Consider the following 16,035-nt stretch of genomic DNA (forward strand, 5'->3'; position numbering starts at 1 on the left):
ATGGGGTAAATAAATCCGCTTGATGACGGCGTTCCTGGGATCTACCAAGCTAGAGGGGAAAGGCAGGAAGCATCCAGCAAGGTTAGCTGATCAAGCAAGTAGAAAAAAACGGGACTCACCAAATAGATCTGCATGATTGCATATTTGGACAAAATGATATGAATTATGAACACACACTGATATGCAGTATCCCCAGAATGTCTAAACAGGTGACTAGAAAGCTGTGCAAATCTCTTTGATCAATGCATCAAGGCAAGGAGGGAAGGGAGACTATACATATTTGAGGACAGGAACAGGGAAAAAAGCAAAACAAATACAATCTTGTTCCTCACTAAGCGTCATTTTTCAGCTAAAAAGAGAAGGGAGAGGGGATGTGCGTACACCAAACAAAGTTAAAGCGATTTAAAATTGAGCTTAGCAGTTGAAACAACAGCTCTGCTCCTTACTCTGTTTCATAATATATAAGCCAAAGACGTGCTTGATGGCATTATTCTCTTGAAAGACTAACAAAACCAACAGACAGAGAAGATTTATTATGTAGCACCAAATCAGCCTGTAGAATTCAAATAAGGTATTTGATAGGGAAATGTTTTCATCTCTCCCCCACCCTTTCTCATTCTCTCTCTCTCTCTCTCTCTCTCTCACACACACACACACAATTACACATTATGTAAATAGGAATAATATTTGCTGTCCCTTTAACCAAGCTTAAAAATAAGAACACACGGGGAAGCACAAGCTTTCTGCAAGGGAAGATCAGGTGGAAATTTTCCTCCACAGAGCCTAGCATTCTTTGTAGCCTGAAATATCGGGGTCTTGACATTTACAGGGCTGCCCAGGTAGCAGTGGGAAGGGGGGGATTAATGGTTTGAACCCGAAGTATTACTGAACAGCCAAATAAGCACTTAGAATGGCAGGTACTAGCCAGTTATAAAAACGAGTGATTAAACCAGGTGCTCTAAATGCTATCCGTTAATACTAACTTGGTGAGAAATAGCTGTGGTTACTTTAGTGTTAGGAATATTCTACCCATGCTCAAAGGTACACTGTCCCACCAGACTGCAGCTGGAGGGGAGAAAATGCTTCCTAGGATGCGGCATGCAAGGTCAGCAACCTGCCACTGAAAACTGGTTCCCAGTCAGACCTAGTTCCAATGACAAAACATATTATTGATTATAAAAGGTAAAGGTTTCCCCTTGACATTAAGTCCAGCCATGCCTGACTCTAGGGGGCTGTGCTCATCTCCGTTTCCTGGCCGAGGGAGCCAGCGCTTGTCCGCAGACAATTTCCGTGGTCATGTGGCCGGCATGTCTAAACACCGAAGGGCACAGAACACTGTTACCTGCCCACCGAAGTGGTACCTGTTTATCTCCTTGCATTTGCATGCTTTCCAACTGCAAGGCCGGCAGCAGCTGGGACACAGCACGGGCGCTCACTCCGTGTGCGGATTCGAACTGGCGACCTTTCAATCAAGCAGCCCAGCAGCCCAGCGGTATAACCCACTGTGCCACCTGCATCCTCCCTATCATTGATTATGCATTGTGTCATTTTTGCAGAATTCTGTTCAGAGAGTTGCAACATCTACCTACGTAAGGCATAAAAGTAAGAGAGAAATGCAGAGTTAAGTACAACAGGAACTTCAGGACAGAGCAATGAAGTTCTTGTTGATGTACCTTTTTATAATGCAGCAAAACCATATTTTTTAAATTGCAGCTGCTTTGCCAGGTAATGAGCTCTTTATATATTGTCACCCCAAGTTTTCAGTAGGAATTGAAGAGAATGGTAAAAGATAATATTTTGTATTAGAAAGCCTGTTCCTAAAACCCATTAGTTCTGATCTCATATGCATATGGAGATCAGAAGCGGGCAAGGTACTCTCACTAATCCCATCATCCCCAACAAACATTCCCCCTCTTCCTTTCAGGCCTGTTCAGAGACTGCTCATCCCTGCTAGGTTAGTGAGATGCCCTTCAAGTGCAAGGAACGCCACCTTGAGGACAATGGCTGAAATGCAGGGCAAGTGCCAACCCCTAGCCACCGAAATCAAGCCATCCAGCTTCTGGCATGGGCAACTGCTGGTCTCCGTATTGCTCACTCGCGCTCCTTCTTTTGACCACTTATTTCCAGGGCTGCCAAGCACAGGGTGTTTAAGCATGCAGGTAAAATCGAACTTAATCGTAGGAGCAGTAAGTGATGGCTGATTTCATGACCTTTCCGATCAAAGTGGCTCAGGGAAAAGGAGGAAAGTCATTCACAGACATAAGAGACAGCACGACAGAAGATCAGGAAGAAAGCTGAGAAATCTGTATTTCAGCTTACAGAGCAAGAATGCAATATTTCTGGCTGAGATGTTGGAAACAAACAGAAATTATGAGAGGAAGCATCAGCTATCCCCAGCAGGAGCATGGCTGCAGCACAGAAAAAGAGTGTTAAGATGAGCGGATAAAGCAACTTAGGAATACCTTCGCAGCGTCATCCGAATAGGCAACACTAAAGTACACGTGCATTTGTATGTATACACGCAGATGTGCAGAACTCACTAGGAGAAATGCTGCTGCCAGTCCACGAGGCAATAGCCTGATTTCATTCACGACAGCCCCCATAAAAGCACAAAACTTCAAGGTCAGTCATTTGGAGCAAATTCAGGAAATAGCCTCACAAATAATTCAATAGCTCACAAGAGTCGTTTGTCGGGGCTGGTTGGTTAAGCTACTGTTCAAAAGGAGGAGTCGTGATAAACTCTGCCTTGCTAGAGATCTGAAAAGCATGAAATCAACCCAAGAAGATGATGCTAAACTGAAACAAATTAGTAGCTCTAGCATAACAAAGGGAAATTTAGGACACATGTCAGAAAGATTTCCAACAGTTATGTCTCATTAAACATTGACAGTTGCTCTCAAAACCCCCCAGTGAAAATTCCAATTATCCAAGTATTAACTGGCAAATTTGCAGCTGAGAATTTAGGTGAACCAACAAGGAGGGTACACGATATGTGCTTTGCAAGCTGACTTCTTGGGCACAGGAACAAACAACATTTCAGAAGAAACGTTTCATCTTTTGTTTCACTTGTTTTATTACAAGTCTATCTATTGCTATCCCTGCATGTTTTAAGTAACGCTGTCGAGACCGAAGGGCCACATGATCCTCCTCGTTAGTCCTTCAAACAGAGAAAAGGCACTTAGCTTTTCCTTATCAAACAGTTCTGTTTTGCGCTGCCTTGAGTGCTGGGGGCGGGGACGGGGGGCAAATCACACACACACACAACTCAGAGGAAGCCAGTTCCCGGGACTGGCTTCCTCAGGGCAGCTAGGTTACTAGCTTCTCTTTAGGAATGCCCATCTGAGCCTCCAGATCACGCTTTTCTTGCTCGGTGGTATCTGCCTTGCCTTGGATGGATGAAGACAGTGGAAGGCGGGAAGTGGGGACTGCAGCGCTCTCGAGTGGGAACTCCCTGCTTCACAGACCGGTGTCTGAACCAATGCGCTAAATGTCCTTCCCATCCTTTCAGTAAAAAGCCACTTCTCCAGATTCCTGCCGGCAAGCCAAACACCTGCCTTTCTTGCAGGAAATGGCTTTATACAGAGTCAGGCTGTTCATCCAACTCAGCATGGCCCATTCTACAGGAACCGAAGTAGTTCTTCTGGCTCCCAGACAGCCGTTCTTTCCGACCCAATCTAGGAATGCTGGAGATGAAACCCGAGATATTCTCCTTGCAAACCATGCACTCTCTGAGCTGCAGCTGAATTGCTTGCCAAACAACCTTCGTATTGCAGGATATTCCTCATGCAACAAATTGACATCTCAAAAGAAATGAAATATTTAAGTGAGAGAGGAAAACCAAGTTTAAGCACTGAGCCTCTTAAATATGAGTGGTTCCCATTCTACAGCCAGAGAGCTATCTGAAGAGATCCTTCTAAAAAGGGAAAGTGAAGGGAATAATCCGCTTGCTTATAGTACATTATGTAACTGTAAATCAAATTTCTCAGTGCTGGACAAAGGCCTATTAATGTTGCACAGATGAGTGACTCTCTGTATGGATGCCACTATTTGCAGCCTAGACAGAGAACTGTGGAAAATGTGCTAGAAGTGAATGTTCTATTCAGAACTGGGTTTTAAAATAGCCCGTCTGTAAAAAGTCAAGAAAAAAAGAAAAAAGGAAAAGCACACTCCCTGAATGCAACATTTTTCTAAATTCCTTAATTGTGAGACGGCCCATCTGTTTCTGAACATGATGTCATGCTTGGTCCAGGAAGTGAGGGCAGAAAGAGGTTGGAATCCAGGTTGTTACATTTCCATTCTGTTCCTTCCTCCGGGTCAGTTCCGTTTGATCCTCACGACCGCTCCTGGGAAACTTTGCCGGAGCCAGTGGCTGCATGCAGACTCGCTGAGGATGCTCGTCACTCACCGCTGGCGTGCTCACGCCCACGCCCAGCACAACCTGCTCAGCTTCCTAGCAGCAGAAGCGGCTGAACAAACTCTGAAGCAAAAGGTTCTCAGTGTGCCCTAACGCGAACCCTGGGTTTGTCTCTGTCCAACAAATCTCGGGGCTGAGAAATAATCTGATTCCGGATCTCCCTGTTCCAAGTCCAACCAAGCCCACTAACCTGCGAAAGGCACACAGCATTCTTGCCTTCTGGCCACTCTGTGCTTCTTTTGCTGAACCATGTCCTGAGATGATCTCTCTTCTGCCAAATTCCTTAAGAATGGGCATTCCATGTGCTATTGCCTTACCCCAAATCTGCTGCTGTTCAGAGAGTATGCGCCTCTGCTTGGATATGCTGATGCGGTTTTTGCACACTGCTCCATCATATTTTGAATTGTGTGATTGTACATGAGCGTGGAAGCAAGAGAAACAGTACACACATTTGCCACACAAAAAGCTCCCAGATAATTTCAGTGCAACGGCGATCTGCTCTACAGAGTAAACATTTTAATGTTTTCATGTTTAATCCAGCTCTCTTCTGAGGGAGAGTTTGAAAACCTTTATCTCTGGCAAGTGCTGATGTGCCTGTGACCATAACCTCTCTTGTCAAGGAGTACAAACTTGCCAAACTAAGAGCACTTGACTGCAACGACTATGAACATTTTCTTCTTGAGTCTGTTCCCGCAACAGGTCTCAGGATATTATTCCCGAACTTATTACAGCAAAACTTACAGATCAATGAGAAAAATGTTGGCACCGGGAGCATCATGTGGTCCAAAACCCCTTCACCATGACCCCTTCCTATTTACTCGATCCTGTGGCAGATGGGTCATGCTGTGAAGCCGAAGACAACAAGCAGTTGAGGTGGCTTGCTAGCCACAAGAGGAGTGTGGGCTTCATCTTTAATTGGTCTGAATGCTTCTGGCAGGCTGAGCAATGGGGCACTTCCAATCTGAAAACGATGCTCAGGGGCGCCAAAGGTACTGAAGCATCAGGCCGTGTAAGCCCATCCTTATAAGCTCAGCTTAGAATGCTGGGAAGGTCACCTTCTGAATTTCCCCAGATCCAAATTCTTCTTCATTGCTAGCTAAGTAGAGCAACTGGGATGCCATTTTTCCATTATACTTTATCATCCTTTTTAATGAGAGCAGGAGAGAGGAAAACTAAGTATGGAGGAGAAATCGAGTTGAGGTGTTCAGGTTAACTTCAAAAACAAGCAGCTCTACTTAAGCATATATTCCTAAGAACCGTTTCCAAAGTTCTCCTAGAAGCTGCTCCCGGCTGGCCTGCTGCCACCCTCAATTCATGCGCTGGCCCTTGCAAGCGTGTTGGTGGGAATCACTGCCATCAGCCACTCAAACCTCCACAGAAATACTCAAGAACACGAACACCTCTCTCATTTAGCCCTTGGCCTTTATGGAAAAACTATGCAAGAGCACCAGTGAGACCAAAAGGCCAGAAAACACATGAGGGAACTACCCCAGTGCGGAGGCGCAGCAAGTCCGTGTCTTCACCGTGTGCACAATGGCGGTGTGTGTGTGTTGTGCGCACGTGCACCGTTGCTAAGACACACATCCCTCAAGAAAAAGGCAGATCGTGCAAATCTGGGGCACGGTGCGTACAACTGTGTGCAGGACCCCCCTGAAGGCAGGGAAATGAGGCTATATGACGAGTGCTGTGCTGCGGGATTGAAATGTGTGACTGCAGCCCTTTGGGTCTTAGCGCAAGACGGAGATACCTGATCTCTAGACTCGAGAAGAGCGGGCGTGCTTAAGTGCCGGACAAACAGCCTAAGCCGCTCCATCAGCTACAGCCCACAGGACTCCTGAGGGACGAACGAGACACTCTCGCCCCTGCGGGGGGAGGTCAAGTCATGTGAATGGGTCCCAGTCCTTTGAACACTCCTTGCGAAACAGACAAACCGCACAGGGCAACGGAGGCCTTTGGAAACAGGCGCAAAAAGAGGATTGCCTTCCGTAAGAGATGGGGAAATATGGCTGATCCTGAGCTGCAAAAATTGTGATTGCATCCACTGAACCCCATTGATCTGAGACAGACGGATCATTGCCAGGGCTCAGCAAAAACGGAACAGGAGGAGGAGGAGGGAGCTATCCCAGTGTGAGTTCTCAGGAGGCGGAACAAAGGGCTTGCCTGGCTCCCCGGTCAATAGCGCAGGATGGCGTGCGCCGATTCTGAACCTGACCATTCGCACGCGGTGAAGCAGCGCATCGAGTCGCCAGGCCTGTCCATGGTCTCAGATGGAGCTGCCCCCCATTTAACAAGCATTTTTAGAGGAGCAGTTCAAACACCGAGCTCATGACTTGGGTTGTGATTGCAGTGAGCCGACTGGGGCAAATTACTCCTATTAACCGATGTCACAGTACTCTGGGCATGACTAAACCAAGATCTAACCCTTGATCTACAGGACATGTCTAATATTCATTAAATAATTATATACCACACATAAAGAATCATTGAGACAGACTTTTGCTAAGATGAATCCATGATGGATATGTGCATTTGTATAAGGCAAGATTTTAAAGGGGACTAACAGATAAATAAGCCTAAACACAACATAAATAAGCCTAAATATAACATAAATAAGCCTAAACATAACATAATAGCAGTGGTTAGCTAGAAACAACTATCCTGAATATTGATAATGGGGAAAGACGGAGAAGGGCAAAGCCAAGGGGGAAGCACAATAGTAAAAGAAAATACTAAAGTGATGTGAAACAAAGGCCTTTCCCCCAGTTTATTACTGACCATTAAGTAGATCATAAAAAAATCCCAGAGTACTATGGCTGAATGCTGTCTTTTAACAAGTGTAACTCTAGTTCAGTATATTGTTTAAAAAGCACTTTAGCTTTAACCTGATTTGTGCTGTAACTGAGTCTCCACTCTGTATAACAGTAGAAAAGCTACAGAAATTTGAGAATAGCTGTGCTGTCTATTTTGATGCTCTAATTACTGTGTAAAAAACAAAACAAAACAAAACAAAACAAAACAACAATCTCTTTGGACTGAGATTAACAGAATGAAGTAATTTACAACCTTCAGGGATTACCAGCGTGGCCTTCCAATGATAAATTCCCCTTTGCATGAAACCAGGGTGCAAATGCACAGCACTGCTTTTTGGCTTGCTATGAAAGGAGGACCCTCCCCATGAGAAGTACCCAAACTCCAGTTCAGGTTGGAATTGCAGGCTGGCCTTTGGCAAACATGTTTTTTAAAATGTGGGGGAACGGCATGAGCTCCCAGACCCAGCACACAAGAGCCTCTTCTCGTTTGTTCCTTTCCTGGGAAAAAAGAGGCAGGCCGATCTAGAGTTGGACAAGTCTAAAGTCCATCCAAGGATAAACATTTGTCCGATAACTTTGGACGACACATCTGCTTTCTGATGGCTGAGTTCTCAACCCCAAGCGGCCGCCGCAGCCTGTTGTTTCATAATGAGCATTCTAGCCCTAGCCTGGCGCTCAGGTGAGGGGCCCACCACGAAAAGGAAGACTTACTTTGAACGGGGACGTGTTCGATGCATCGGAGGGGTTGGTTTTGTCTGATGTGCTTGTCCCTGAGATACTCCGCCTGCGAGGAGACCTTTCCGCGGGGACTTCTGCAGGGAAGGAAAAAGTAGGTGAGGAATAGGAAAGGCTGTTGCACCCAAAACACAGGGCGCGTTCTTCACCATTACAAGTTACAGAAAAGTTATCTGCAAAGCAAACCTTTCCTTGCCTGCCATTCAGAAAACTCTGGTTTGCCCAATGCTCGCTTGGCCAATTTACAACACACGCTTTACCTGCGACTCAAGAGCACTCTGCTTCGAGCCAGGCATGCAGAGAGTTAATGCTTGCAAATGAAATCCTGGAAAGGAGAAGCTCCGCATATAAATTGCACTGGGCACAATCAGATAAAGGTCAGAGGTCGGTCTCGTGCAGCTTAATTCAGGCAGTAACAGCTCACATCTAAGCGTATCTTTTGTCCAGCTGAGTTAAACAGAACTTGGTCCAAAGTATGCATGCATCGGATTGCAGCCTGTGGCCAGCAAAGTATTCACTCTTGACGCTGAGCAATATAAAAACATCTCTGCAGGCAGGCCACTTTCTCCTTGTTCTGATAGCATGAAACAAACCAGACAGAGTTTTTCCTGGTGTTACCCAGTATCACATGAGCACATTTTACAGAGAAAACAACAGATACCTTTATCGCAACTGCTGCCCATCGCTAGTTCAACGGCATAAGCTGAGAGGAAAGACACTCAGCCCAGGAGAGCAAAAGCCTCATCCTAGGTCCACTGTTATCTCCCCGACCGAGCCGGGGCCGCGCGGGCTCCGGCGCCCGGCATCTTTTGCTCCTGCCGCTCTTCTTTCGAGAGGCAGATGCGGCTCAAACTTCCATTTCTGGCCTCCCGGCCCTGGGGATCCGCGCTCCTTCCGCGCGAGAGAAAGCCGGTGTCCTCCCGGCCCGCCCCCTCCCCTCTGCACCGCTTGCAGCGAGCAAGGAGGAAACGCACGAGAGAAGAAGACTGCAGCTATTCACTCATCCCTTCCGAGCGCACATGCTCCTCATCAGTTACTCTCTGGCTATTACCGGGCGCCCAACAGCCAGCATCGCTCAGTGCCGGAATACTTCCGCGTCCATCGCGCTCCCAGGCATCCGAGGAGAGGCTCAGTCGGTCGGGTTCAGGGGCACAAGGGTTTCTCCACCAGCAGATAACCACCACACCTCCCCCCAGATCATTCTGCAACGTTTGCTTGGGATGCTTTCGGATCAAAGATTCTGATTTTATTAATTCAGTTGCACGGTGCATCCATGAAGAGCGGAAGAAAACAACACTGAGACAGTCATGGGAGAAGAAAAGGGGTTTCTGCTGAATTGTTAGAGTTTCACACCAGCAGATAGGTGGGTATGTCTTTCCTCCTCATTTAAATGTGAATGTAGTTAACTCTCTACCAGCAAGCTGCACAGAAGGGGTAACAGGCAAGAGACTTGGGCATAGCTTCCAGAATTATTTGCTTAGATAGGCAAAGAGGGGTCACAAGAAGAAACGGGCACATCACCTGGTTTTAAACTAGAGATAGCAAGATCTGAGGATGTGGATTTCTTTATTTGAACAGGGGGAAAAACCTTCTGCAACAGAGATATTTAAAGTCCAACAAGCCTTCAGCATAAAGTGACACTGAACACAGGGGCGTCTGTCTCTCCCCCCCCCCCGAAATGAATGGTATGTCTGCTGTTTTCTTGTTCCAGAATTAGTACTCTTGAAGCCTCTGAAAAGCTTTGCAGAGATGGTTTGTTTTGTCCCAGGTTACAAGCTCTACCTCTGAAAAGTTAAGGAGTCACACACACGCGCGCACACACAAACACACACACGGGGGGGCACGGGGGGATTGTACTGCTGCACGTAACACATTGAATAAGATCACAGATTTTATTTTCTGTTTTGAAAAATGAATGGATCAAACAACCAGTGTGCATCTGCAACAGAAGATGTGGATTTATTCCAATCAGGGCATCATCAAGCACCATCAGAAGCTTGACTGGTCCTGCTCACACGGAAAAACTGCACCGCACCATCAAAGCATCTTCAGTAATTTGGCACAGTCTGCTGAGTTTTGCAGAGTCATACAGAAAGAAACAGGAATCCTATTACTGCCATCCATGGTCAAAATCGGAAGCCGGCTCAGGCTAAGCCAGAGGCTGACAGAGAAAAACCTGCATTTGCCTGCACAGCTCCCACCGACCAGAAATGCGTGACCTTGAGATCAGCCGAGCCCCACTATTCAGAAGGGCCACAGATGTGACTTAAAGAGGGGAGAGGGATATTCTCAGGTGGAGATAAAATACAAGTTCACACTGGAATGGATGGAGGAGGCACTGCCCCCCAAGAAGGCTGCAATCAGCTGCCCCAGGTATTACAGTGTGCCCATCAACATGCTGAAAATGCTGCAGCTGCAGCTGCTGCTTCTGCTTCTGTGCCCTTAAAGTGGCTTTTCTGCTGAGCTGGGTGGAAAATCTATACTATTGTGACCAGGCCAAAATTAGATTGGTGCCCTCCCTCCCTGTTACCAGGCCTGCTGCACAGTGCGTCTGCAATATTTTCACCTGCTGTAAAAATCAATGCACCTCTCCATCTTAAAATATTAAATTTCCACAATTCACTGCAGGACCACGACTGAGGCACAGATCTTGCTGTCTCCACACGACAACCTGAGCCGAAAACCTTTTATCTGTCCCCTCCCTACGGCTGAAAAGTGAACGGGAATCTTCAACACCAGTGCACAAACCTCCCTCTCTCTCTCTCTCTCTCTCTCTCTCTCTCTCTCTCTCTCTCTCTCTCTCACACACACACACACACACACACACACACACACACACACGAAAAGAATATTCATCTTTGCATGGTTTTGCTAGCAATACTAGTAGAGTGAAACAAGTTCAAGAAATGATTCACAGACCTCTGCACAGCAAGCAGTCATCCTCATACAACAAAAAGGATGATGTGCTTTTCGAGTATACAGGGCATTCCATACACCTTCACGTGAATTCTCTTAGTAGTTCTTACAACCGCCCTGTCAGCCCTATTATCCCGCGTTGCAGAGAGGGGTGGGGCAGAGCGGAAAGGTGGCCGATTGTCCAAAGCGCTCTCATCACGGCTTACTCTCCTAGCAAGTGCGCTTTGGTGACTCTTCAGAAGCAAGCCAGGAGGAGAGTGGTTCTCTTCAAAGCAAAGTGCTACAACCACACTGTAAAGAGTTTCCATTAAGGCAGTGATAAAATATGAGAATCACATTTAGCCCTTAGACTCTAATCCTTGGGGCACCAAACAGTTTGCGATCAACCCTCTTCAATCCAATATCTAGCCAGCAGGCATCTGCGTTTCCTGAAAACAGATCTTCTGATTTAGGGCCCTTTAGTAATTGTGTTTGAGGCCTGAGCTACCCTGATCCCTGATCTACCTCAGGCTTAGCAAGTTTACCTTATTCAGGCCCAGTCTTTCCAGACTGAAGCTCAGGAGCATGTTTTACCACAATTTGCTGAAGTGTTCAGATGTAGTGCTAAACCATGGTTAGGGAAGCCGGAAATGATTAATGGCTGGGTTCATACGACAGAAGAACCCACACTTGAAACTGAGTATGAGGCGTTATTGAGCAGTGGCTTGTTTTTAAGCATGGGCTCTTGTGCTTTGTGAACTCAGCCCTCTAACAAACCATGGTTTGTTAACTACTAGCAACCCATGAACAACCCAACACATGGTTTGTTGCTGGCTGTGAACTGTTGGCTCACGATTAACCAATTCACATAGCACAACAACTTGCACTTCAACAACAACCAACTCTTAAGCCACCCACACTTGAGTGTGAGTTCTGATATTGTGGGAACCCAGTCACAGTGCGCAAGGGGGACGTGGTTGACCACACAGCTCACTCCGGATGGCTGGACTAGCATCTAGGGAGTTGATGTCCAGGGAGCAGTCCTGTCCTGTTGCAACAAGGGAGTTATTTTGGTGCACCTGCTCCTGCTGCTCCAGAATAAAGAAAGGCAGAAGAAGGATGGACGATCTAAGACTTACGCAGAAAAGGCAGAGGAAGGGCCAGGCAGAGTTCGAAGGACTGCCCACGGAGGAGGAAGTACGAAGAGAAGCCAGCATTGGAGTGGATCCGCGGAGTGAGTAAATAGGAACTGCCCTGCTTTGAGCTAAACAAAAGCCCAAGATTAGCATAGTTGTGGACTAGGCGAAGCGCACAAGCACAGAGCGGCTTGCTGGTATGGCTGCAGGGATGGGCAAGGGAAACGGACAGGACCCTGGTCGGGGCCACGCAAGCTGCAGCAGCAAGCAGAAGGCAATGGAGGCTCTGGCATGATGAGACCCGAAGCTCATCCTGGCTGATGGACGGGGCAGTGGATGAATGAATGAATGAATGAATGAATGAAGGAATGGAGGAGACCTTGCAACTTGCCTTTGGTAGAAAAAGTCTAAATCAGGCCCTCGAGGTAGCACGACAGCTTATTTTCTACCCAGCAGCAAAGGCAACGAAAGTTATTCGAAGCCAATTGTGCTGTTTTGTTTCCAGTCCCTCAGTTTCCCGTACGTTTACACCTCCATAAGGACCTACGAGGTGCAGTGCAGACAGCCCTGAGCTGCGGTTCAGTGCAGGAGTGCCGCGCGGGAGTGACTGTTGGCCGCGTCTCTGGCACAAGGCAGAGGAGACCACCGAGAGTGTTCGGGGCCTAGTGCTATGTGGCGGAGAAATCCAGCGCTAGGAAAGGGGTTAACCTCCTCCCCTGCACCATTTTCCTGCTTAACACACTGTGATGAAAACGGTGCCTAAAGCTGCTCTTTGCCCTATGGGGAAACGAGGGTACACCTGCCCCCAGTCCTCCACCGGACTGCTACATAAATGCTGAGCAGCAGCAGCGCCACTACTGGCGCTCTGGTTGTCCCACTTGGCTTGCTTTCACCGTTTCCGGAGCTCTCCTCAGCAGCCGGGGGTCTTCCGGCTGGTGCCGGAGGTCAGACTAGATGTCCCGGGAGCCCCCTTCTGCCTCGCTCTGTTTCTATGTTTCCACATGGCTTTGGCCTGTGGGTGTTGTTATGCGCATCAAGTCACCTCTGCCTTATGGCAACCCTATGAATGGAAACCCTCCACAATGTTCTGTCTGTGATAGGTGAGCTCAGCGCTTGTACATTCAGGGTTGTGGCTTCCTTCCCTTAAGTCTCCGCCAGCGTGGCCAACGGTCAGGAAGTGTGGGAACTCTAGTCATCACCATCTAGGGCAGTGGTGGCGAACCCACGGCACGTGTGCCGCCGTGGGCACGCAGAGCTCTCTCTGTCAGCACACAAGCCAAGTCACCCCAACATCGCCTCAGCACCCGAACATCGGATAACAGCGCACATAGGGGCCATGCGCACGCTCGGAAAGGAGTAGCGGCGCCAGGCGATGACGTCATGAGCCGCGACTCACTAGCCGTGACTCATCCAAGCTTTCGCATGACCGCTCAGTGTGCTGCCAAGGAGAGAGAGAGATTTGCTTGGCCTGGTTGTGAGTTTTAATACATTCGTTTTTATTAACACAAGATTTCAGTTTTGAGTTTTCATATGAAAAATTGAAATTTAATATCTAAGATTTAGCAGAGATGTTCTAATTAAGAGACTGAGATTCTTTTAATATTGTGCTGTCCCCCTGGCATATTTGAATCTGCAGCATCATATTTAGCTGTTTGTGAAGAATTTAAGAAAACGAGAGTAAGGATATATATATCCTTTGTGGGCATGTCGTGAGCGGAGCTGGCTGGAGCTGGGGAGTCAGACTAGATGGCCCGGGAGACCCCTTCTGACTCGCTCTGTTTCTATGTTTCTATATTTGCTTGGACTGGCTGTGATTTTAGTAGAAGCCCCCACAAGGCAGGAAATGCACTCAGATGCCTTTTTCAGAGCAGGCAAACACATGCCAAATGCAAATTTTTACCTTCCAATAAAAACCTGTTTGTATAACTGAAAGCTCTGTTATTGTGTTTTTCTTTTAAGACAAAAGATGTTAATGTATGAGTTGTCTTTTCTAAACAAAAACCTCAGCTTTCGGGTGTTATTGCAGTGTTGGCACTTTGCGATAAATAAGTGGGTTTTGGGTTGCAGTTTGGGTACTCGGTCTCTAAAAGTTTCACCATCACTGATTTAGAAGGCTCCAGGTTGCCTGCGACTGATCTAGAGTATTTGTAACATCTTATTTCCCCAGCTGTCATAAGAAAAAATAGCTATTTTAGCCCTACGCCTGGCTATCTGGAACTGAAGAAACATCTTAAAATGAAACAGAATGCCTGACATTATGAAAATAATAGACCACGCATACAATTCAGATGTAAAGCATTTTCTATTGTATTAGTTTTTTATAACTGCAAATAGAGTTCCTTTCCTGACAGGGAAGATGAATGACAGCTTGGGTTTTTACTTTATGAATGCTGGTGATCTGAAAACAAGTTGTAATTCACACAGGAAAGGGGGATTCCTTTGGGCCTTCATTCTCTGCAGAATTTTATTATTGTGCGGCTTTTGTCTTCTGCTGCTCCTTTGCCATCTAAACAGTAATAGTGGGTCAAGGAAAGTAAACCTGTTTGAATCGTCCCTGGAATGACAAAAGGAAGAAAGAGGTGTGTGGGAGCAACGGTGGTGAAGGAAAGAATCACACTTAGCAACAACCCACTGAATTGGTAAGAAAAGCTGGAGGTCATCATTCAACATCGCTTAAGCAAAATAACAAGCTTCTACCCTGGCTGCATTCTAAAACAACACCAGAGGAATCCACCTAGGCGACCCTCCGGCTTGTCCATTCTCCATTCCTTTAGGGTGGTTCCAAAGGGAGATCAGAAAAAAAATCTATTCTGTTCGCGGCTGAGTATGTTTACATATGGAGATAAACTGTGGTTAAAAGTTAACTATGGTTAGCAAATCAGGCTAAGTTCAGATTGGTTCAGTTTGGATGCCATAGTTTATTGTGACGCTCATGAGCCATAATGACCCTCACATTCAAGTGTTTCCCCTCCTCCTCTTCCTCCACAATGGAGTGATTGGAAGCTTTCACTTTCATTTTTGATTAGCTGAAATTTAACGTTACTTCTAAGCCCTAAACTTTGTTTAATCCTAACCATGGTTTCTTGAACCAAGCCAGCTTCAAACCACTGTTTACAAAGCTAGCTTGGTTCAACAAATACACTGTAGTTGAGATTAACTGCAGTTTGTTAGGTTCAGACAAAATGACAAGGTGCTATTAATCCTCAACAGGGGCAAAAAACTTGCATTTTCCTCTTCATGCCCACAGTAGAAGAGTAGAGGAAAGAGGCTGTATATCAGCCTGAGTCTCACTTCAGCTAATTTCCATCATAAAAAACTATGGCTTATTGTAAGTCTGTGTTCAAACATAATGAGTAACTGCGGTTAGTTGAAAATGGAAGCAAAAGTTTCTGCTACTCTCTTGTAATGCCTGAGCCAATATGTTTGTGTTGAGACCCTCTATGAATACATGATGAATATTATTCTCTGTTCATTGTTGTTTTAATACCAGGTTGGATTGGACTAACTATAAAACCTAATATTAGGGGCTACATCCAGTGTCACATGTCACATATCTAAAGGAACGCCTGCTGCCATATTTGCCCTCCTGCCCCTTGAGATCGGCGGCAGAGGCCCTCCTCCGGGAGCCCTCCGTGAAGGATATTAGGAGGGTGAGTACCCGGAGAAGGGCTTTCTCTGCAGTGGCGCCCCATCTGTGGAATGCGCTTCCCAGAGAGGTCTGCCTGGCACCGTCGTTATTTATTTTTCAGCGCCAGGCCAAGACCTTTTTATTTAAATGATATTTTAATAATTATTAATATTATTTATTGGTTTTAAATTTTTAGCCAGGATGAATCCAGATTTTATATGTACTTGTCCGTAGCGTGTTTATTTATGATGTAGGAAGCCGTCCCGAGGCTTATGCGAATGGGACGACATACAAAAATTCCAAATAAATAAATAAACAAATGAGTGGTCTTCTGCTCGCATAGCCATTTTCTCCTTCCTAGGAATATAAAAAGCCACGCTGGAGCAAGTTCAATGGCCCATCCAGTCCAGCACTCTG

At 46.4% G+C, this 16,035-nt stretch overlaps 1 protein-coding gene across 10 annotated transcripts in view; it reads right to left on the bottom strand.

The window, feature by feature from the left end:
• RASAL2 (RAS protein activator like 2) overlaps window positions 1-16,035 on the bottom strand; it is a 206,580-nt gene that overhangs the window by 66,308 nt on the left and 124,237 nt on the right. For all 10 annotated transcript variants that reach the window (XM_044439125.1, XM_044439124.1, XM_044439123.1 and 7 more), the window contains one exon: window positions 7,936-8,036. In XM_044439125.1, coding sequence (XP_044295060.1) covers window positions 7,936-8,036 — 101 coding nt within the window. The remainder of the gene's footprint in view (window positions 1-7,935; window positions 8,037-16,035) is intronic.

This window comes from Varanus komodoensis, unplaced genomic scaffold, assembly GCF_004798865.1.
Source record: "Varanus komodoensis strain SLA01 unplaced genomic scaffold, ASM479886v1 scaffold34_1, whole genome shotgun sequence".
NCBI lineage: Eukaryota > Metazoa > Chordata > Lepidosauria > Squamata > Varanidae > Varanus > Varanus komodoensis.